Source organism: Podarcis melisellensis, assembly GCF_964234715.1.
Source record: "Podarcis melisellensis genome assembly, chromosome: 16".
NCBI lineage: Eukaryota > Metazoa > Chordata > Lepidosauria > Squamata > Lacertidae > Podarcis > Podarcis melisellensis.
The window spans coordinates 20,042,046-20,065,193 of NC_138533.1; the positions used below are offsets into that span (position 1 = coordinate 20,042,046).

Sequence of the window (23,148 nt, forward strand, 5' to 3'; positions counted from 1 at the left end):
CAGCTCCACAACTTTCTTCTAGGTTTCAGTACTATGCATACTTACCTGGAAGTAAGCATTGCTGCCTGAGTAAGCATGCATTTGATCAGGCTGTAAAACGCGCTGAGCATTTGCTTAACAAAACTCTTTTCTGCCAGCTGTAATACTATTTTTCCACTTATAATAACCAGCTAAATGATCTATCAAAGAAGTCCTGCTGTTTCAAAATGCTTGCTTTGTTCATTTTGTTTCATAACCATAACCATAAGAAAATAATACATATAAAATTACTGCAGTAAATATGCTGCTAAGTACTGTACATATGATAAACCAAGCAGTAATAAAGTCAGCATGTTGTTGCAGCATAGAAAACATATGGTTGTATCTTATCATTAAATTTAATATTCCAGAAGTTTATGAACAGATTCAATAAATCTGTTAGTTATCTATATATATATATAAATATATATATATAAATAAAAGATACCATTGTCATTTACAGTGTGATATCCATTTTTTTAATGCTATTCTAAAATTTCAGGGATGGGTGTAATTTTCAGATTCTAAATCTGTAGTGTCTACTTATCCTGCTAAGTACTTTTTATGATATTTCCTTAATTCTCCCTAACACTTCATCTCCAAAGCCTTTGCATATCTGAACAAACCTTAACACTCTATCTCCAACACTTACCTGTCACATTTGTGTATATTTTACTATAGTAAGGTGCCATTAATAAATGTTTTTAATCAAATATATATATTTCAAATTAGCACTAATCAGCCTAATTGACACATTGTTAAATATCCGAATCCACTCTTCTTCAGGTATTTTGTTGTTTAAAAATCTTTACCTCCCCACACCCGCAGGCCTGAATCCAAAATCATTGTATATATTTTACTCAGTGCTTTTTTCTGGGGGGTACGCATACCCCTAAACATTTTGTGAATCTTAAGTTTGGCCTCATTGAGGGGCATTATTTCAATATGAATAGGAAAATGAGAGTACCCCTAAATATTTTTTAAAAGAAAAAAAGCACTGATTTTACTTATGAGACTAGGACAACAGAACAAGTTCTTTAGCGAATGCTTTAAACTGGTAGGAGTCTTGTTACAAAATAGTGAGAAATAGCCTGCCCTGCACGTTTCTTCACCTTTCTCTGTGGGGTTTGCATATTCAACTATCAAACCCTTCCCCACTGTAGAAACTGCTAGCTTTTGTGGGGTTAAAATGAAGGCTGTGCAAAGATAATTGTCACATATTTTGCTCCACCCACTTTTGCCTCTGCCCCTGGCACGTGTCAGCTAGAAGGTTGCCTGTGAGGGAATATAGCCATTGGACTGAAAATGACCCCCCTCCTCTGTTTTCTAGCAAGTACGGGCTGAGGAAATGCTCACCTGGGGATACCCTCCCTGCTAGGCCTTATTTGCAAAGCTACGGTAACTTGTGCGACCATCCAGTACAGCTTGAGAGTGACTTTCCCAGCTTCCTGTTTCCCCACACCTGTAGAATTTATGCTTATGATCCAAGCAGTAGGACCTTGGAAGCTTGCCTGCGTTGGGTGGAGCAGTTTCTCTGGTGTCCTGACAAGTTCACTGGTTTGCATTGCACAATAAGCTGTTGTTTCAACTACTGTATTTGCTTTTTTCCTCAGTCCACTCTATCTGGAGCGTGGAACAAATGCCTCTAAAGACACTTCAATTCAGAGGGATTAAATGATAAGATTATGATGATGATGATTAAAATTAGAACAGCCCAGAGCCCTTCTTACAGAATTCTAATATTCACATGATTTTACAGATCTGGTCTCTAAAGTACATAGTAAGCTCATTGTAGTTCTATTTTTAGAAAAAGTGGGTTTTGTTGAAAAGGTCAGTATACACTACTTACAATGATAATTTTAAAAATATAAAATGGTAATGAAACCTTAAACTCTATTGGTTGCCAAATGATTGGTGAACTCTTAGCTTCAAAATCCTATAATATTTTCTAAGGCAGTTACTTAATGAGTTGGTTGTGCCTATGTGAAATTTGTTTACCTGGTAGGAAGCTTTAGCATCCAGACTCTTTCAAGTAAAGTTTGGAAATAGTTCAGTTCTGTTGGAAGGCTCGTAAAAATGCTTCCAGTAGCAATTGATTAAAGTTTAATGCCCACGGTCCTGCAAAGTTTTGTTTGGCTGTTCCTGGCGAGTAGCCTGCTTCTAGTTTTCATGCCCATTCTTTGTCACCCAGTCAGCCATTGCTATAAATTTGATAACTGTTTTGAACTTAAATACACTTACAAGCACTTATAGAGCGCTGACAAATTATTTGTCATTTTGCCAAACGCCTTAACAAATACTTTGTCTTACAAGCGGGCATTTTAGTGTTAACAGGGACATGAACTGCTTTGTCAGGTGTGCCGATACTTTAGCCGATTCTGAAACTGGTTTCTGCTTGCCCTGGGGCTGGTTTAGTTCCTGAGATGCACTGGCTTGCATCCAAAGAACCACACACAAACACATACACACACACACACACACACACACAGAGAGAGAGAGAGAGAGAGAGAGAGAGAATGAATATTACCACTGTTCCATAAGTTGGCCCACAAGGACTTCCACAGTGTAGTGGATGTTGCTTTGCATGAGAAACATGAATGAAGAAGATATAGGTCATGGAGTAGAAACTCTAGTGGACCATAAAAAGGTCTGAGAAAAAGAAATGTGGAAAGGGAACAAATTCCCTTTTATTTGGGATCACTTCTCTGATTAAACGTTTGCCTTTCAGGTTAGAAACAAATTTTCTGTGAGGAGAAGAGTACGTATGCTTTTCTGGGCAATGTGCTTGAATGTGTGGATAATGTGCAACTGTGGGAATTATTGAATGAGATTGAAAATCTGATCTCGATCCATTTTAGTTTGATTTCAGGCTTGTGTTTGCCTTGATTGTCCTTTTGGATGACTCCTTATGCCCAGTGGAGGACAGGAAAAGTATGAGTGTGTGTGTGTGTGTGTGTGTGTGTGTGTGTGGAGAGAGAGAGAGAGAAAAGAAGAAGAAGAAGAAAGCAATCTTTTTGTAACCTTAAGCGATGCAGCTGAAGTGTGGGCATAGAATCTGAACACTGCACAATGCTGTTTTCCATTCTTCTTTCCAGTGTTGCTCCTTCCTGCACTTAGCCCAGGCCTGCCATCACAAAAATAGGTAATAAGCACAAACTAAGGGCAGGAATGATTGTTACTGGGTGGACGACAGCAGTGTATATATTTCTCAGGTGAAGAGGAAATATGTTTGTCTGGTAGGTAGTGTGTGAATATTCATGTTTGAGAAATGATCAGTTTGGTTTTTTCATTCACATAGTTATATCTTAAATACAGACATAGACTTACCTGTTCCCTATTTAACCTATTTATTATAGAAATGAAAATCTCATTTACATTAAAAAAAATCTATACTAAGAAAACCCCTCCATTTTTATCCATCCTCCTCATACAGTAGACATTGCAGAAGTCTAAATGGGAGGTTACCAAATACTATTGAATAAATTCTACAAAAGAGCAGCTGTTGAAGAGGGATGTTCTTAGGCTGCAGTCTGCAAGAGGCAGTTTTTCCCTATATTGCAGTAGCTTTCTTATTCAAAAGCAAGTCATGTTCTACCACCATCATTTCAGTTATTATACTAAATTGCTTACTGGTCTACATTGCTGAAACTAGTTGTTATTGCAGTGGTAGCAATCAAGTTACTAAGAATTCTTAACAGATTACATTGCTGTTACGAAGCCATGTAAACTTCATTTTTATAGATAATGACTTTTTCTTATATGATAATGGACTTCGTATGTTCCAATTACACAATCTGAATGATGAAAGTAGAATGACAGGACAGTCCTGTTTGTGACGACTAAGAAGTAATCCCTAGTGAGTTCAATGGGGCTTCACATCGGCTGAATGTGTTTACGACTGCAGTCTGAATTATGCCAAATATAAGCACAGTGGTTGTAGACATTGTTTTGCAATCATCAGGTTAGTGAAATGGGATTCTGGTGTCAGAATGGCAGTTTCTGGGAATATGATAGCTCTCTTTTCCAAATGGGGGCAATCCTCACTCTTTCCTACTTGAGGAGCAAATGGTTAGCGTGTATGTGTTTGGGCTTCATGCCCTATGGCATACCACCTGCCTCTTGGAAAAATGCCAGGGTTGCTGCTAAAAGATTAAGACTGGGTGTGGATTATGTATCTTTGTGCTGCTTTGATTATTCTGTAGCCTGCAGTTAAGTACTGGGAGCTGCTGGTTTTGTTACAAATCACTATTACTGGCCTTTGCTAGAGGCAAGCACAAATATAAACGATGGTAGGCCTACACTGTACCTGGATGCTACCTTGTATTTATGTTTCAGTTCTAGGATTTTGTTTACACTGGTGCTTTTGAAAGTAAATCTGAGCCTTTGTTTTCTTTAGAATATTCAATTTTGCATTATTAATCCTGTAATCTTTGAAATCTGTTTGGGAGGCACTGGAAGTGGTAAATCTTTTCCAGTCTTAAATCCTATATGGACGTATGTCCTCAATCTCATTCTTATAATTCTGCTTGCTGAGATGGTTGACTGGTGGAGTCTCAGACTGCCGCTACTGTTTCAAGATTAGGGATTATTCATTGGTGTACACTTAAACTGATTGTTTTCTGAAATTCTAATAAAGAAAGGGTGACTAACCTGCAGATTACCGTAGATTGATTTAAATCAATGATTTTAAATTGGCAAGAAAAAGGCTGATATCAATCCTAAATCATGTTTTCCATTGATACTACTTCCTGTGTTTCCTGAACAATGATGCAAATCTGCCCACAAAAATCATGTATGTTATTTACACTGTTGTTTCATTCTTATAACCAATCCTTTCATCTCTTAGTGATACTGTATACATTTTGCATGCTTTCCTTTTTAAAAAACCTGTAGAGTGAATAGCTTCCCTATTTAGAGGGAGTATCTTTCAAATATTTTCATAAAGGATCTTAACAGCCACACCCATGACAGGTTACAAGATTAACAACACAATCCTATTTAATGAGAAGTAAGTTCCCTTGAGTTCAGTGGTGGTTTCTCCCAAGTAAGTGGGTTTAGGGCTACAGCTGAAATATGGAAATATAGAAGTCTGGAATTTTGGCAGGCTTTTTCCATTCAGGAGGGACTACTTGCTTGCAAATCTTGTCCTCTTCTGTCAAGTATTGGGATAGAACAGTGGTTCTCAAAGGATGTAGCATGAGAGGATGACAAGTTGGGTGGGGAGAGATTCAAGGGCAATCTAAGAAACATTTAAACATTTCAGTGTAGTGTAGTATATCAGAAGTTTTCAATCTTTTTGAATTCATGGCTCCCTTGACCAACTCTATTCTTTCTGCGGCACCCCTGTGGGGCTCAGGAGCCCAGTTATATCACCCCTTGCCTGCAGAGCTGGCAGCCTCTCACCCTTTTTTGAACATCCTCCCTTGGGGAGTGTTCTCTCAGCCTTCTCTCCTCTCCTCTCCTTGGGAACCCTCCAGGCAGCCACTGCCCCTAGTCTTTGAGCTGCCCCCCACCCAAAGAGAGGTGCTTCCTCACACTGCCCCTTGGGGGCCTGGGCCTTATCTGTCCATTCCCAACAGCAAGGGCTGGCAGGCTGGCTGGGCTTCCTCACCCACTTGCTTGCTTATTCTGAGGCCGCCTTAGATCCTGGCAACCAGCACCCCCTGGCCAGCCCCAGTGGCACCATTCGCTTGCAGAGTTTGTAGCCGAGACTGTTGCAACAAACAGCTGCGCAAGACTTTGGGAGGCAGAGACACGAGACGGCATTAGAGACGGAAGGGAAGGGGGTCAGAGGCCATGTTGCCCACAGCACCCCTGACCATCACTCAAGGCACCCCCGGGTGCCACTGTACACTGGTTGAAAACCACTGTAGCATAACATAACATTACATAACATAACATAACATAACATAACATAACATAACATAACATAACATAACATAACATCATAACATAACATAACATAACATAACATAACATAACATAACATAACATAACATAACAACAATGTATTTTTGGATAGCAACATCTACAACTCTCTTCAAGAGCATTTGCTAGTCTATAGTTCTCCACGACATACTGTTGTGAACAGGGATTTTCAACTCTGTCAGATCTGAAAGATCAGAAAAGAGAAAGGCTTCTTTGTCTGAATGAGGAGATGAGAGTTTGCGGATCTCAAATTAGACCTAATATAAATGAGAAAAAGCGAACTCACACCTCTAATTGAGTTTGTAAGCATACTTAAGGTACATATGTAAGTGTCTCGTTTATAATTATATTTTGGGAACGACTTGTCTTCCTATGTAGCTGCATTGTTTTATTCTTTCTGGGTGTCCCATGATCATATTATAAAGTAGTTGTGTTCTATGTTATAAATCAAGCACTGCTAAGGAGTTGTTTCTTATTCTTTTCCAATGTATTTCTTAGCAATAAAAAAATAGGTGTGGAGCTAGTAAATTTTTGTTCTTAAAGTGTGGTTCAGAGAAAAAAGTTTGAGAACCACTGGGTTAGAAGAACCTGTACACTGCTCTTTTTATTTTCTTGTGTTCTTCTTTCCACTCCGTGCTTCACTTGGCAGCCCAAAAGTAGAAAGCAAAAATGAGGTACTCATGGCATGCAGGTTGAAGCAGGCCCAGATTCCTACTGAACAGATATATTTGAGAAATGATTTTTGTCTAGAAAAGTCATTTATCTCAACATACTGGTTAGAAAGCTTTAATTCAGTTTATAGATTAATGTGGGGTTCTAGCTGCTATCATCATCATCATCATCATCATCACAAAGCATGATTCATAAACCAAGAACAAATCTTTGTTACAGCACATGGTTAGTCCTGAGTTCAGATGGCATGTTAAGCCAAACTACAGTTCACCTTTGTGGGGCTCAGGAGGAGGAGCAGGAAGGAGCACCTGTGTGCTTACATGTTTGTGCCAATTTTTTTTTTTAGCGTGATATGTGAACCAGAGCACTATGTTGCACATATGCCATGCTGTGATGTCCTGTGGGATACAAGTGTGGACTGCTGTTGTAGAGGAAATTTTGAAATCAGTGGATAGTAATTGTACAGGGTCACATTAGAATTGCAGAAAACTCAAAAGTTAATAAAACATCAAACTCTGCTGAAAGTAAGCTGTACACAAAGAGGTGTAATGAAAACAGCATTCAACCAACTTGGTTATATTTGCTTACAAATGAAAGAGATTTATTGGGTAAAGTGTGGTTTTCTGAGTGGTCATACAAGGGCAATTCTTGCATTGAAATAACATTGTTTCCCCTTCAGTTAATGTAAACAGGAAAACAGTTTTCATTTGTGAGTTTTAGCTGAGTAATATATATAGCTTTGGTCAGCTATTGGGGTGAAAGATAACTTGCAAGAACTTTGTCACAGAGTACTTCCAGTACAACTGGTAAAATTTGTTATGCTGATGACTTAAATTGCTTCAAAACACAGAGTGCTTGGAGCTTTGGGCACATAATTCATAGATTGCATGATACAGATAAATGCTTGCTTCAGAAAGTCATTTTGCTGAACATTTCTCAAAACGCATAATTAAAAACCAAAATGAGGACTTATTCTTAATGCCCAAGTGTAGCTTTGCATGCACTATAGCCTGCTCTCTTGCTGTGAAATTTGTGGTACTGAAGTGTATATCTTTTCACAAAATGTGCATTGCCTTTAAAGTGGGTTTGAGTTAGTGTGTGTTCAAAGGATAGGGGGTGGTGGCAAACCAAGATTTTGTGGGGGTAAAAATTGCTTGGAGAAAAAAAGGCATTACCTTTTGTTAATTTTTTACTCCTGACCTACTTACTTTGGTTTTGTTGAAATAGCGGTTCCAGGTTTTATCTTTCACTTATTATTAGTTCCTTCAGATCATATACATGTCTAATTCAAAGTTAACTGGCAGAAATTCTGCTGCAGTTGAAACAAGTTCAGGGCAGGCAATTCAGAATATACCTGGCCTGATGAGATTACAGCCCAGTAATGCTTCTGGTGACTTGTCTGCATGCTGGTTGTTTTGGGGAGGAAGCTTTTGGTGGGATGGATGCACCTTATGAGCCCCTTCTGGCAGCTTGAATGTATGTGCATCTCTGTGTTGTTGTTTAGTCGTTTAGTCGTGTCCGACTCTTTGTGACCCCATGGACCAGAGCACGCCAGGCACTTCTGTCTTCCATTGCCTCCCACAGTTTGGTCAAACTCATGCTGGTAGCTTCGAGATCACTGTCCAACCACCTCGTCCTCTCTCGTCCCCTTCTCCTTGTGCCCTCCATCTTTCCCAACATCAGGGTCTTTTCCAGGGAGTCTTATCTTCTCATGAGGTGGCCAAAGTATTGGAGCCTCAGCTTCAGGATCTGTCCTTCCAGTGAGCACTCAGGGCTCATTTCCTTCAGAATGGATCGGTTTGATCTTTTTGCAAAGATCCATGGGACTCTCAGGAGTCTCCTCCAGCACCATAATTCAAAAGCATCAATTCTTTGGCGATCAGCCTTCTTTATGGTCCAGCTCTCACTTCCATACATCACTACTGGGAAAATCATAGCTTTAACTATACGGACCTATTCAGATCTCTGTGTTAAAGGTAAAGGTAAAGGTACCCCTGCCCGTACGGGCCAGTCTTGACAGACTCTGGGGTTGTGCGCCCATCTCAATTAAGAGGCCAGGGGCCAGCGCTGTCCGAAGACACTTCCGGGTCACGTGGCCAGCGTGACATCGCTGCTCTGGCGAGCCAGAGCCGCACACGGAAACGCCGTTTACCTTCCCGCCAGTAAGCGGTCCCTATTTATCTACTTGCACCCGGAGGTGCTTTCGAACTGCTAGGTTGGCAGACGCTGGGACCGAGCAGCGGGAGCGCACCCCGCCGCGGGGATTCGAACCGCCGACCTTTCGATCGGCAAGTCCTAGGCACTGAGGCTTTAACCCACAGCGCCACCTGCGTCCCAGATCTCTGTGTTACCATGCTGCAAAATGCAGAATCAAATGTTTTTCTTTTACAGATTGTGGCAGGGTTATGTGTTGATTCTGTGGACTGCTGTATTGATATAGGAAGTTGTAGATTGCTTGTACCGTTCCACATTTTTGTTTGTGTTCATTGGTTTTATTGATGTGTTTATACTGTGAGCTGTCTCATAATCCTATTTTGATGAAGGGGAGTCAAATATTTGTCCTGTTTCTGTGAATGTGTGCATGTGACACATGCTGAAAATTGACTTCCTCTCCTGAAGGGCCAAAAGCAGTTTAATGGATGGGAGGAGAAACATAAGAATACCCAATCTGATAGTGGCTCTCAAGTAAGAAGTCCACATTACTGTTACCTTCAAGGGTCTAGCATTTTGAGGATTCTCTTGAGGTGCATAGCATGACAGTGACAATTTCTGAATGTTGCGCTATGGCTGCGTGTGCTTTATTATAAAGTTTATTTTGGACATGCATATTGGTGTTTGAAACTTGAACAGAAAAATGGGAAGGCAGAAAATTGGGAGGAATCCTACAGGGGAACTTTTGGGCACAACCAACAGGATCTGTTGCATCAGAGTTGGAGGTCAAAGGCACAAGATTTTTAAAAATGCGTTGGACTCCATAAATTTACTTCTGTGCCCCTGAAGGCTTCCCCACCTCTTGAAAAAGTTCCCTGAAATGGAGCCCCTTTCTCATAATTCATTTTCAGGAGGCATATTCTCTGTACATTCAGTTTTGAGTTACATTTAGACCATGGAGACAGTACTTGAACATTCTTGGTAAAATAACACCTTCACATTGCAACCCTAAGCATGTTTATTCAGACATAAATTCAATTTATTTCAATGGGAATCACTACCTATTAAGTGTTGTTAGGATTGCAGCTTTTGCATACCTCAGATGACATGTATCAACCAGCTCATTTCAGCACTCACCAAGCATGTTAGCTTGCTCAGTTTTTCATTAGAAGCAGGAAGAGCCAGATGGAAGTTAAAATACTGTGCTTTCAAGTTTTGAAATTAGTAATGTAGCATTTCACATTCGGTGATGTGACTAGAAAGCTCAGCTTTGGTTTAAATTGACAGTAGTACAGTATTCTTGTTTATAGGGTTTGCCAGGGTGGTGTCTGTAGGAATTTGAAAATTTGAAAGGGTATTTTCAAATACAAAGCCTTAGGAATAGTCCTGTTATAGTAAGGCCATTATTTTCACTGTAAGTTAAAGAAAAGCAAAAGAAAGGGGAAAAAATGCAACTAGTGATTTGGGGCAGACATCCTCTTTCTCCCTGTATATCAGATGGTGTATTAAATTCTCTCATTTCTAAAAATAGATTGGGTGACATACTGTTGAGGACACTTGCCACCCCAGATTTTCACGGATGCAATGGGACATCTCCTTCCTCTCCTCCCCTCTGCACCCCTTTGTGCACCCCCAAATCTGAGCAACTCTGGGAGGCATATGAGGGCGAAGAAGACAGGGAAGTCCATTAATTAGTAACAGAATGGTTGGATACACTATCTGTCAGACTGAATAACTTTTTTGAGGCAATATATCTACTTGCATAGTCTCTATTCTTTGTGAAGAGAGTGGATTAAAAGCAGAAGTATGCATAATTGAAGCATGCTAAATTAGAACCCAATTGATTTAGGGCGTTGGAAAAATATCTTCAACTTTTTCTGGAAAATCCACATCACTGGGTAGGGCTCCAGTTTCTTGCTTGAGGAGTAGTATTTTTGGAAATAACAACATTAATTCTGAGCTTTAAGTTTCAGTATGACTGAGCGGCGGGGGGCGGGGGAGGGTCGGCTTTGGAAGCATTTGCTGTGTTTTTTTGCAATGGTGTCAGATTTGTCTCTTTTATGTCTGTACTTGGTCGTGTTCAAAATAATCGTGAAAGCAGAATGATAGAATGGAGGAACTGAGGAGGTGCCATAGTTCATAGAAGAGCATATCCTGTGGACTCATATGATCCCACATTCAATCCCTGCCTGTTAAGACAGAAAAATATGAGAGGCTATTGGAACTGCTTATGTAAAACAAATACTGTATAGCAGTGTCAGCTGTGGATGGTGGATGTAGATGGAGTCTCTAACCTCATGTTATTCTGAGGTGGGCAACAGTTGTCCTTGACTGAGCACCTGAATGGGAAACCAGATTGGTTTCTTTCTATCTCCCTGTGAGGAGCTGTGTCCATGGTCTCCTGGACTGCCATGTAGTAATGCCAGTAGCCTTTAGGACTAGCAGTATCACCTGGGAAGGAGTGATGGGAGGAAGGAAGGAGTAAGCAGAGGAGGACTACACAGCAAAATGATTTGGAAGGCTGTCCTGCAGTGGTTTCAGAATACAGTGGTATCTTGGTTCTTGAACTTAATCTGTTCCAGGAGTCTGTTTGACTCCCAAAATGGTTTGAAAACCAAGGTGCCTCCTGCACTCAATCAGAAGCCGCGTTAGATGTTTGGCTTCCAAAAAACTTTCGGAAACCAGAACACACACTTCCCGGTTTGTGGCGTTCGAGAGCCGATTTGTTTGACAACTAAGCCATTCAGGAACCAAGGTACCACTGTATTAAAATATAGTCCTGCGGTTTATGGGACTGGCTGTATAGCCACAGTTAGCAACTAGCTTCGCTGAGAAGATGGAATCCCCCAGGATGATCAAGGCAGCTGCCGGCAAGTCCTGTCCTCAGTGTGTCCCCATTTGTTACTGCCAAAGCTTTTGCTTCTTCCTCCTTCACTCCCCCCCCCCACCCAGCCCTGCTCCTGAAATTGGTCTCTCTCTCTCTCTCTCTCTCTCTCTCTCTCTCTCTCTCTCTCTCTCTCTCTCTCCTTTCTCTCCTTTCTCTCTGTGTGACAGCAGGGGTAGGAAGGAGCAGAAACTCTAGACATTTAGCAACATAGTTTATTGCTTCCAGATACCGTTACATGATATTAGTATTTACCAACGCCTTTGTCTAGCAGTGGCCTCGTGTAGATTTTTGCCTGCTTTTGTCCTTTATTAAGAAATACCCACAGCATACACACAAGATGGAGGGGTGCGTTTGTGCCCCTCCTTACCATGATTCCCCTCATGCATACAGCATGAGCTCCTTTCTCTCCCCGCCTAGAAGGACAGGAAACCTCCTAGGCACCTGGCTTACTGCAGTGTATACAGATGCGAAACTTCTGCTTAAGAATGCAAACTATTTCCCCCCATATATACTACTAAGAGTGTGGTGGTGCCAAAAATTAGAAAGATGTTCTGAATGCTTCCTCTTTGCTGCTTGAAATGGCTGCTTCTTGAGATGGGAGGAAGAGGTCAGATGACAGGGCTGGGCCAGTTGAGCTATAGCAACTACTGTTCTCTGTGTTGTGTTGCAGTGCAGGAATTTTGGTCCTGGGTTATAGACAGAAAAGGGATGCTGCTTATATATTGCCTACACCAGTGCCCAGCAACCTTCCTAAGTGAGCCTGTTCAGGTGATGTTGTAGCCCTGAGGGATAGCTTGGTTGGTAGAGCGCGAGTCTCTTAATCTCAGGGCTGTGGGTTTGAGCACTACACTGAGTGAAAGATTCCTGCATTGCAAGATATTGGTCCAGATTATCCTTATGAGCCCTTCCAATTCTATGAATCCAAGAAATGGAGGTTGTTAGGGATTTGGGACACCTACACCATGAGGAGAATGGGGCTGCCTAAGTCTGTTTTCGGCCCAACACATAGTGTAAGGCATGGGTAAGCAAACTAAGGCCCGGGGGCCAGATCCGGCCCAATCGCCTTCTCAAACCAGCCTGTGGACAGTCCGGGAATGTTTTTACATGAGTAGAATGTGTCCTTTAATTTAAAATGCATCTCTGGGTTATTTATGGGGCATAGGAATTTGTTCACCCCCCCCCAATATAGTCTGGCCCTCCACAAGGTCTGAGGGACAGTGGACCGGCCCCCACTGAAAATGTTTTCTGACCCCTGGTGTAAGGGGACACCCTCAGTTTGATTTTTGCACGGAACTGATGTTAGCAAGCCACTTTGAGCTTTGACTGCCCACCTGTAAAAGCTTGACCACAGGGATTTGGGGAACTGAGGATCTGCCCCAACAGTCTAGTTCTCCACCCCCTGATGTATGTGCTCTTGCCAGCTTGCTGTCTTTTGTTTATATGTTTATTGATAGATCATATGAGTCTATTTGGTTTCATTAGTATTGTACCCTGCTTTGGGATTATTTTATAATGAAAAGTAGGCAACAAATTGAATAAATAAATAGTAAATTAACAAAGTAACTGCTCTGAAAAAGATAATGTATGTGTGCCTGCCATGAGGGAACAGAGTCATTAGGTGCCCCAATTTAATAATCCACATAATAAATCAGTATGAATTCACTTTCATTCATATTTCTCTTGTCAGTAGGCAGTATGCAGATACCCAGAACAAGGGCTCCAAAATGTTTCTTAGCTGCTGAAAGCAGAGGACTGCTTTATATTTTTTTCCCTAAGTTGCCAAATGATTTTGAAATATTTATTTATTCAAACAATGGATTAAATAGATTTTAATGATTAAGATATGTGGTACTACATTTCTGTAATATAAACAGGCTGTGCAGTTATCCTGCATATTTTAATCTTGTGTATGCTAGTAGCAGCTACATATTTTTGGGCATTGATGCAGGAGCTTGTCAAACCAAAATGGTTTAAAATGTAATTATAGAATAGGGCGCAGATTGAAATGAAATGAAGAATGTTTTAAATTTCATCTTTTTATTAACATAAAACACTAGCTTGAGATAAAAGAGCTTTGGTATAAGATAGGGTTCCCTTTTTTGTTTTGTTTTCTGTTTTGTGATAATGTGCAGACAGAGCCAGATCAGGCATCCACTTTTATCCTGTATTCTGTTTGCAACAGTTGGCAGTGCCTGGGAGTTTGAGGAACTGCTAGATTTCTATATAGAATCTTAGCTTTCAGCAATAACAAACAGTTCAGCCATACCCCTGCATATTAAATTGCAAGTGCTTTACATGTTGGTTTCCGTGGGTCTTATTTCTATTAGTGCTTTTGATAGGAGAAATACCTATTTCCCTACAAAGAAAGCATGGTAAGTTTTAAAAGCGTAGTACAGTGGTACCTTGGTTCTTGGGTGTAATCTGTTCTGGAAGACCATTCGACTTCTGAAATGTTCGACAACCGAGGCCTAAAAGACTGGCTGCAAGTTCGGTGGAGAAAATTGAAAAACACACAGCAGAAGCCGTTTGATTTCCAAGGCACATTTGAAAACGGAAGCATTTATTTCTGGGTTTTCAGCGTTTGAAAACCGAAACGTTCAGCTTCCAAGATGCTCAAAAAATGAGGTATTGCTGTATTCTCTTGTATGAAAATCTGCTTTCTTATTAAGCTTCTGCCTATTCATTTTTTGCAGACTTATCCAACATCTATTGTATCAACAACAATGGTCTCTCTTCTGAAGAGGCACTGAAAGTTTAAGAAAGAGCAATGCTAGTGTTTCGGTTTCTTTTAAAATCTGAAGTATTTGAGGAACTGTCCAATCAGATTAAAGCTAACTCAGGTTCCATTGATTTTTAAAATCTGTTTTATTTTCTAGATAACTAAGATTCAAAATAAGGAACTTTAAAATAAGTTGGCAAACTTGCATATCAGTTACTTGCAAAGGTTTTAATACTCTCTTGATTTTCTTCCCTGCAGGCGGAACTCACTGGCATCAAGTGGCGTAGGTATAACTTTGAAGGCCATGGAGATTGTGGCCCCATTATCTCGGCCCCTGCTCAAGATGACCCCATCCTTCTGAGTTTTATCCGCTGTCTGCAGGCCAATCTGCTTTGTGTCTGGCGCCGTGATGTCAAACCTGATTGTAAGGAGTTATGGATATTCTGGTGGGGAGATGAACCAAACTTAGTAGATGTGATACATCGTGAGCTACACAGTAAGTATTCTCCCCCTTCTCCATCTTGCTCTAATTCTACAGTGAACGTTTCTTTTCTGTGTGGTCTTCAGTGCTTGTGTACAGAAAAAATTATTAAAAGCTGCGAATTCAATATATGAATGAAACCCCAGACCAGAAATAAATTGGATGTAAGGATACTGGTAATGTTGGTGATTTTTGAGTACAAGTGTAAACGCACGTATTGAACTAAAATAGGCAGATGAAGAGCATAGAGACCTAATGGTCATATTATTCGATAATGTAGAGACTTTATTTTTTGCATCGTCTTTTTAACCTAATGAGGCAGTACAGAAACTATATTTTCTGTTGTAACACCACCATCTCCTCTAGAGGAGCAAATTGAAACCCTCTTCCACAAGGGGGCAATAGAACTAGTGTACAGGGCCCAAAGACATCATGGATTCTGTTCAAAGGATTTCACCATCTCCAAGAAAGATGGAGGCCTCCAGCCTGTATTAGATCTTGCGATGCATTTATAAGATGCAAGGAAGATGTCTAGCGTCCTTCCACTTCATCACATTGGAGCACAGTTTGCCTCAGTATGGATAAAGGACATCTATTTCCACATCTCCACTAGCCAGAGCACCACCAGTTCCTCCCCTTCGCCTTGGGGGATGTACTTTTCAATTTAGAATTATTCTATTTAGCTTGCACCTTGAGCGTTTGGAACAGGGATGGTGGCACCTTAATTATGGAATGCCCTCCCTGATGAGAGTCAACCTGGCACTTACCTGGTGCCATGCAGGTCTTTATGTATTTAATAAAATTTAAAAAAATCTCTGAGGCTTCCCCCCCCCCCCACTTGGAACATTTTGATTTTTCGGGGTTTTAATTGCTGTTTCACTGTTTGTGCTGGTTTTTAGGTCAAAAATTAATTGGTTTTTTATGGTTTAATTTGCATATTGTCTGCTGTGTGTGAACCTCCCAGAGGACTTCGTTGATTGGGTTGCCAACAAATGTTCTAAATAAAAAAATTGGGAGCAAAAATCCTGCATGTAGCACTGGTAGGCAAAAAACCCTGCTACTGTAGCATAGGAAAGCAGGGTATGGTTGGCCTTATTGCCGAGGCAAGGGCAAGGATGTGTTCTGGGGGTCAGTGGCTGTGAACAGATGTGAAAGAGTGAAGGTAGGATTTTTATAAAAAAAATTATGTCGAAACCAAATTGCAACTTCTTTTGCGGGGATAATAAGATACCATGAAAATTCAGTGCAGCACTAATCTATAGGCAGTTACCAATATTCATTGGGCTGTTTTCATTCTCTAATTTATCCCAATAGGAACAATGGCAATTATAATGTTAAATTTCACATAGCTAGGTAGAAAAACAGTGCATGCTTTCAAGCATCCTGGACCAGAATTTTGGATACTGCTGGCGATTGCGGCAGTTTGTGGACAGGGAAGCTACTACACCAATTTGTGGACAAAAAACCATTGTAAATACTGCTTACCCCCAGCTGTCCAGAAATAGAGATTAGTTAACACATCAACTAATGTTTTGATAATATGTGGGGTGGAGGTAAAAACGAATCTAGTGTCATGATATATAATAATGAATGTGAACATAAATAAGAAATTTCTATTGCTTTTGAAGCAGGCTCTGAAGATGCCTATTTGGCGTTGTCATGCCATTCCCAGGCAAACACTGACTAAAACAAATGGGGCAGTAGGAGGAATTAAATAAAATTTGTCTGGTCTTAGAGAGTGCTGTGGAAACGCAGTGCCTAGTGGCCAGGTGGAGGAACTTAATCTGCTTAAAAACAACAACTTTTGTACATCTTCTTTTTTCTGTTTTCTATGACAATTTGCTGGCTTGGCTATTTTTGGTTCACACGTTTAGACTCTTTGTTCTTTCTCTGCATGCTGCTTACATATGAACAGAAAGGGTTCAACTAGCTAGTCTCATAAGCTAAAATAGCAAGCTTGCCTTGCTATTAATGCTCATCTCTGAGCTCCACAAAACTGAAATAAAGAAGGTGAACACCCAAGGATGCATCCCCCTTTAGCTGTATCACTCCGTTTTTATTGAACTCCCTTCTCTGTGAAATTTTCCTGGTTTCCCTTTTATTTTTGATGCCCGGTAAAAATGTTTATTTGTCAGGCTTTCTAATGTGTACGCGCATACCGTATGCTGAATTCTCTTAAAAAACGAAACAAAAAACTTGGTTATAATCTGACTGTTTGTTGCTTTTTTTGTTTTATTGATTATTGTTACAGTTTTATATTGCTAGTATCGTTCATTGGTAACCCATTTGGGGAGTCTTTGCCAGCCGAACCGCTTTCAGCAAAATGCGGTATATAAATAAACTCTGGTTAAAGAGTGGAATGGAGGAAAAAAATTTCCAAGACAGCTAAATAAATAAATAAATAAATAAGCAGGCTGTTTAACTTGTAAGCTGCATAGTCGGAACATCCTAAAGGCAGTGACTGTCGTCCTTTTAGTAAAATATGCATGGCACTCCACAATGCCTAATTGGTTGCTGTGTGCTGTATTGTCTTTGGGCTGCGGTCATGGAAGTTTAGCAAGGTTGTGGGTTTTTCTCCCCCCCCCCCTTAACCCTGCTTTGTAACATGTCAGCGCTGTCGTTCTTGGGTCTTTACAAAATGCGTACCTCCACGAATACCAGATTGTTTACTTGGCAAGGAACCTGAGAAATCTCAGAGCAGGGATGATTTCTGCGTGCCTCTTGGCCTATTTTATGCAGGTAGCAATGCGTTCATGTATAATTAAAGCGATGGCTCAGAAGTGCTGCATCAAGCAATTCCATGGCTCTTAATTTTTTATGAGGCACCTGTTTGGAGTGGAGACATTGGTGACATTCCTACTTACCCAGATAAGCTTCAATAATATGTTTTCTCTTTATGAAACAAGTTTTATTTATTTTTCAAGTGCAGTTTGGGGCTTAAGTGTGTTTGGTGATCATCTTGTTGGAAGGAAATCTCCGCCTCCTGTTTCCTTTGCTGCCGTAAAAAAAGATGTCTCTGGCTTATGTGCAATGCTTTAAGTAACTGAATTACAATATTTGCTAGTTCTGGAGTTAAATGTAAATTGGAAAACATGTAACATCTGGGGAGTTGACTCTGTCGCTGTGTGCATGTATGATCTTTTGTATTTCCTCATTCCGTCTCAAAAGAAAGAATCTTAGCACCTGCCGTTGTTTCAGATTTACCTAAATACAAGAATAACCTTGAACTTAAGCGTCCAGTAAAAGAAAAAGGGGAAAAACCAAAAGTAGATTGGATAGCGGTGATGTCTAGGTTAATTTTGTTGAAGGAGAAGAATGTAGGCTTGAATTGAAAGGAACCTTGTGTATTGTCAGGTTGTGCTGCTGAGGAAGAAAATCTCTGGTATGGGAATTGACTGCACTCTGGTTTAGCACCTCTTAGTTTTTGCCTTGGCCTTTGGGATTAGGAGGAAAGCCCTATAGGGGACACCAGTCTGAATGCAATTTTGCCATGCAATGCCATAGACACTGGCACTTCTTTGACTTCTTGCTGGAGTGGAAAAGCCCTAAATTGATTGGGATCAGAATTGGTACATTGGTACATTTGAAATTCTATCTAGTAAGCACTGCTATTTTTTACCATGTTAATTTTACATGCTGTACAAATACCTTCAGCTTGTCAAAAACCCCAAAGCATCTGAGCTGAAATACTTGACTAGGGAAAAATTAATAAAGTATCCTTACTGTTGATGATATTAAAACAATGTCAAAGTGTTGCTTTGGAAATCCTTATTGTTGGACTTCTTGTAAATATGAGCCATTAAAACTCAAATGGCATATACTTCTTTACATTGTTTAAAGTTTAAGGGGAAAAAAACAGAAAACTTATATTAACTTTCAACTCCTCTAAGGACTATGCATTTATACTGGTCAGGTTGATAAGCCATAGTAGAAATTTGCTATGAACCGACACCGTTCCGATCATTTGTGCCTTCTTTCCTCCTCATTGTCCTGGGTAAGAAACAATTATGGAGCAGCTGGCTAACAATTATGTATGAACCAGTGCTCATGGTTTGTGTCTCTCCAAACAAACCACAAGCAAAAGCCAGGATTTGTTCTTGGCTTAACATTTGTAAGAAGCACACCACAAGTGCTGGTTCACATGTGATGGTAAGACAGCCATTACATGGTTTGTTTTCTGGCTTGGAAAAGGGAGAAGTGAAGCAGGCACAATGTTTGCGGTAAAGCATGGTTTGTTTCTGATCTTGGGTTACCACTATTTGTGAACGATTATTATTATTATTAAAATTAAAATTTGTATACCACCCTTCATTTGAAGATCCCAGGTGGTTCATAACACAAAAATACAAATGAGAATACAGAGTGCATAATAAAACAAAACTATGTCATTTATTATATATGTTATGTATGTACTGTACACACGTTACAGTTATAAACTGGAAATCTTATTGAAGGGTGGGGCATAAATCCCTCAAATATATTGGTGATATAATCCCTCCAGTGTGCTTAATGGAATACAAGAAGGGAGATCCCTGCCTCCCACAGCTTACAAAATGGAACTTTACACTAGGTAAACATGAAGAGGAGGGAGGGGTAGACAGGATCACTAGCCACCTAGATTGTGTTGTATGCACATGCAGCCAGTAGTCTTTTAAGTGAGCATATGGAGCTAGCATGACTGTTTAAGCTTGATCCAAGAAGCAGCATACGGCTCTCTTCATATTCCCTAGCATTAAAGGATTGTGGCTGGTATCTAGCTTGCAAGTGCTGGGAAATACTCCTGCATTCATAAATGTGGTCCCCCCCCCCTTTGGCCCTTGAGTAGTCTTTTCACATTGAAATCGTAATTCCAGCTAGTAGTTCGTGTTCTCTCTCTCTCTCTCTCTCTCTCTCTCTCTCTCTCTCTCTCTCTCTCTCTCTGTGTGTGTGTGTGTGTGTGTGTGTGTCCAAGTGGTTGGGTTGAGCCCCATCTTGAAGGTACAAATTTTAAATTAGGCGTTCCCAGAATATCTTTTGTTCAATGATCAGGAGCTTGTCCTCAGCATATTATTATTATTATTGTTTCACATATTCAGGACTGAAAGTTTGGGGGCTCTTATGCTCTGACAAGCTTAGTTTATGGCTGTTAGCATGCCAAAATATGCTGTATTAAGCCAAGGGCTTACCTCTTACACATTAATTATATTCTGCCCCCCTTATGCTACTTCAACATCTGGTTGACATCTTGGGAGCAGAAAAAGCTGTTACTTGGCGAGAGTCACAACCTCCGTTGTGTAGCTTGCTGGGCATTTCCTGGACATCTTATTTTTTTGCCATCTGTAGTACAGTTGTTGCACATTCCATACATGTATATTTAACTTCCTTCCTCAGGAAATGAGAGCAGGGAATTCACAAAGGATTTAAAAATACATTTTTGGCCTCATTTCAGTCTGCTAAAAGGCACTAGTTTATAAAACCCCCACTATGGATTTGTGTGTGAATTTAGACAACATGTGGGTACATGTGGGCAGGGGGACGAATACATTGAATCTGCTAATACTTTTAGTCAACTTTATAGTGCTCTTCTACAGCTTCTATTCATCTTAATCAGGATTAGATTAATTTTAATCAGTGCAATTGTGAAATAAAAGTGTTTTTTTTTAAATGAAGTTTCCAACTTTCTGTTTCATACATTTCCAGATCAGGTGTGTATGCTAAATGGTTGCTATCATAATTAAACAGAAAGCTGCCTTATAACTAAACTTGCATTGACATTTTAGTTGGTCACAATAAAGGTGGTTTTGGGTTTATATTTTCGGATCATATGTTCTCACATACGTTGTGCAAATGGTCTCTGGCATTGTGGCTTTTTGAGGGGATATATACTGAGACCTTATGTGGATTCAGTAGAAGATTCTGGCTGGCATACGAACATCCATGGGCACTACACTGGTGATCTGTGAACCCAGTGCAGTTTATTCCCTCTGCCAGATGCACTTTAGGGGTCTTTTCTAGTCCCCTTGTCTGCAATCTTCTTAACTGGAAGCACTGGGAACTGAATCTTTGATCTTGTGGGGATGAGGTTGATGCTCTGCAACTCAACTATGGCTTCTCTCTTAAACCTTTGTGTTGGCAGCTGACTCTTTATAGTGTAAAAAGTACTATCCAGGTGCATAATCCAAAACTCCTGGATCATACAGTTCTCATCTCTGATATGAAACTATGGATTTCTGGTTGGCAACCTGTCCACTGTGTGAGGACACAAACCAAGCCATTTAACCTTTTCTCAAGTGCCCAGAAGTTGCCAAAGGCAGGGGCTGATATTTATTCAGCAGAAAGGTATTTATTCTTTGTAGTCTCTGTGGATTCACATCAGCAGGATCTGAGCCTGCATCTTCAGGTTTCTACTTGGTTTCAGCCCACCACGGCAGTCCAACTCTTTGTTGGACTCTGCACTTTGGGACTTGGATGCTGAGCCATGTCAGCTGACTTGTGGTGCTTTGCAAGCCCCACTTTTGTGATGCAGATCTGGATTGGATCTTCCAACTTTAGTAGCAGAGAATTGGACCAGGACTGTGGTGTTGGGGGATTTAACTCGTAATTCTCTGCATCTACTGCTTTTTCCTTGCTGTAAAAGTGTCCCCCACACAAATTGCAATCAGCCATGGAAGGGATAATAGATGGGTACCCTTTTTGTAGTTTGGCCTGAGCTCTTGAAGTAATATTGCATTTGTTATTAGCTTTTTGAGCCAGAAGGAAGGATCCTTAAAGCACGTTACATTAAAAATGTGTGTAGATATATTGTAGCTGTATCTATCTACCTGGTAAAGGTTAAGGTAAGGTAAAGTTAAAGGGACCCCTGACCATTAGGTCCAGTTGTGAGCGACTCTGGGGTTGCGGCACTCATCTCGCTGTATTAGCCGAGGGAGCCGGCGTACAGCTTCCGGGTCATGTGGCCAGCATGACTGAGCTGCTTCTGACGAACCAGACCAGCGCACGGAAACACCATTTACCTTCCCGCCGGAGCGGCACCTATTGATCTACTTGCACTTTGACATGCTTTCAAACTGCTAGGTTGGCAGGAGCAGGGACCGAGCAATGGGAGCTCACCCCATCGTGGGGATTCAAACTGCCAACCTTCTGACTGGGAAGCCCTAGGCTCTGTGGTTTAACCCACAGCCCCCCCCCCCACGTCCCATCTACCTGGTAGTGCTTGAAATTATCCCTCTGCCCTCAATACAGTTCCCAATATGTTATTGTGGATTTTCTCGTTGACTTGCAATTCCTGAATGCTAGCAGTTGGGTGACCTTTTCCCAAGATAAACATTTTTCTCTCTCTCTTCTACCTGGGACAGCAGGTTGTCTCATTTTCCAAGAACAGAGAATGAGCAACCTAGTGCAGCACACATAGTTCTCAAATAGTTACCGTAAAGGCTGTTCTTCTAGTGTTGTGGTTTGGAGCTTCCTGGATAGCTCAATTGGTAGAGCGTGAGAATCTTGATCTGAGGTTGGCCTAGATGACCCTTGTTGTCCCTTCCAACTCTACAATTTTATGATTCTATGTATATAAATAACCTCTGGGGAATTCTGCTTGTGCAGTGGGACTTTCCTGCTTCCTTCCTAATGCAGTCCCTTACACCCCTTCAGAAAAATCCATTACTGGTGACCATGAGACCTTTTGGAAAAGCACCCCGTGTAATGGTGGTGGAAACTGCATCAGCTTCAGATGTTCTGCTGTCCCCATGCAAGCAGAAGTGTTTTTGCTTGTTACGCGAGGGGCTTTTTGGATCTCAGCCTGTATTATTTATTTACAAATGCATTAGAAAATGATCATAGAGTATTCATTGTTTAGCAATTACCTAGGCTATACTTATATTTTTGAAATGAGAGGGTGTAATTTCTAATTATATACTTCAAATAACAACAACAGCAATAAAAGCCCTTGTCAAATTCAGCAACAAATAAACACCGATTATGGGTAAATTGTTTCAATATCTTCACTTAAACCTTGTAATCTAAATGCTTAGAAGGAATTGAAAGAGCTATTAAACGTGGCTGGAATTAGTTGGAGTGTTGAGAGTGAGCTAGGGTCCAACTTCTTGAAAGTAAATAAAATCAATGTGTTACCATAGGCAAGTTACTGAACCATGTAATTAGTTTTTTTCCTATGAAAATAAGACATTATATTGAGGCAACGGCAGAGCAGTATGTATTCTAGTTATATGAAAATTAAACAATCATTAAAAGATTGCATTTTTAAAAATGTTGCCTGAGGGGAAAATCTAATAAGACAGCTTTTTTTCTTTTTGCCAT

At 40.5% G+C, this 23,148-nt stretch overlaps 2 protein-coding genes across 2 annotated transcripts in view; both read left to right on the forward strand.

Moving 5' to 3' along the window:
- Positions 1–23,148, forward strand: part of SPRING1 (SREBF pathway regulator in golgi 1) — a 268,478-nt gene that overhangs the window by 126,731 nt on the left and 118,599 nt on the right. The gene's annotated exons all lie outside the window — the stretch shown is intronic.
- MED13L (mediator complex subunit 13L) overlaps positions 1–23,148 on the forward strand; it is a 164,112-nt gene that overhangs the window by 18,383 nt on the left and 122,581 nt on the right. Inside the window, exon 2 of the mRNA XM_081892192.1 lies at positions 14,634–14,871. Within this exon, the coding sequence (XP_081748318.1) occupies positions 14,634–14,871 (238 nt within the window). The remainder of the gene's footprint in view (positions 1–14,633; positions 14,872–23,148) is intronic.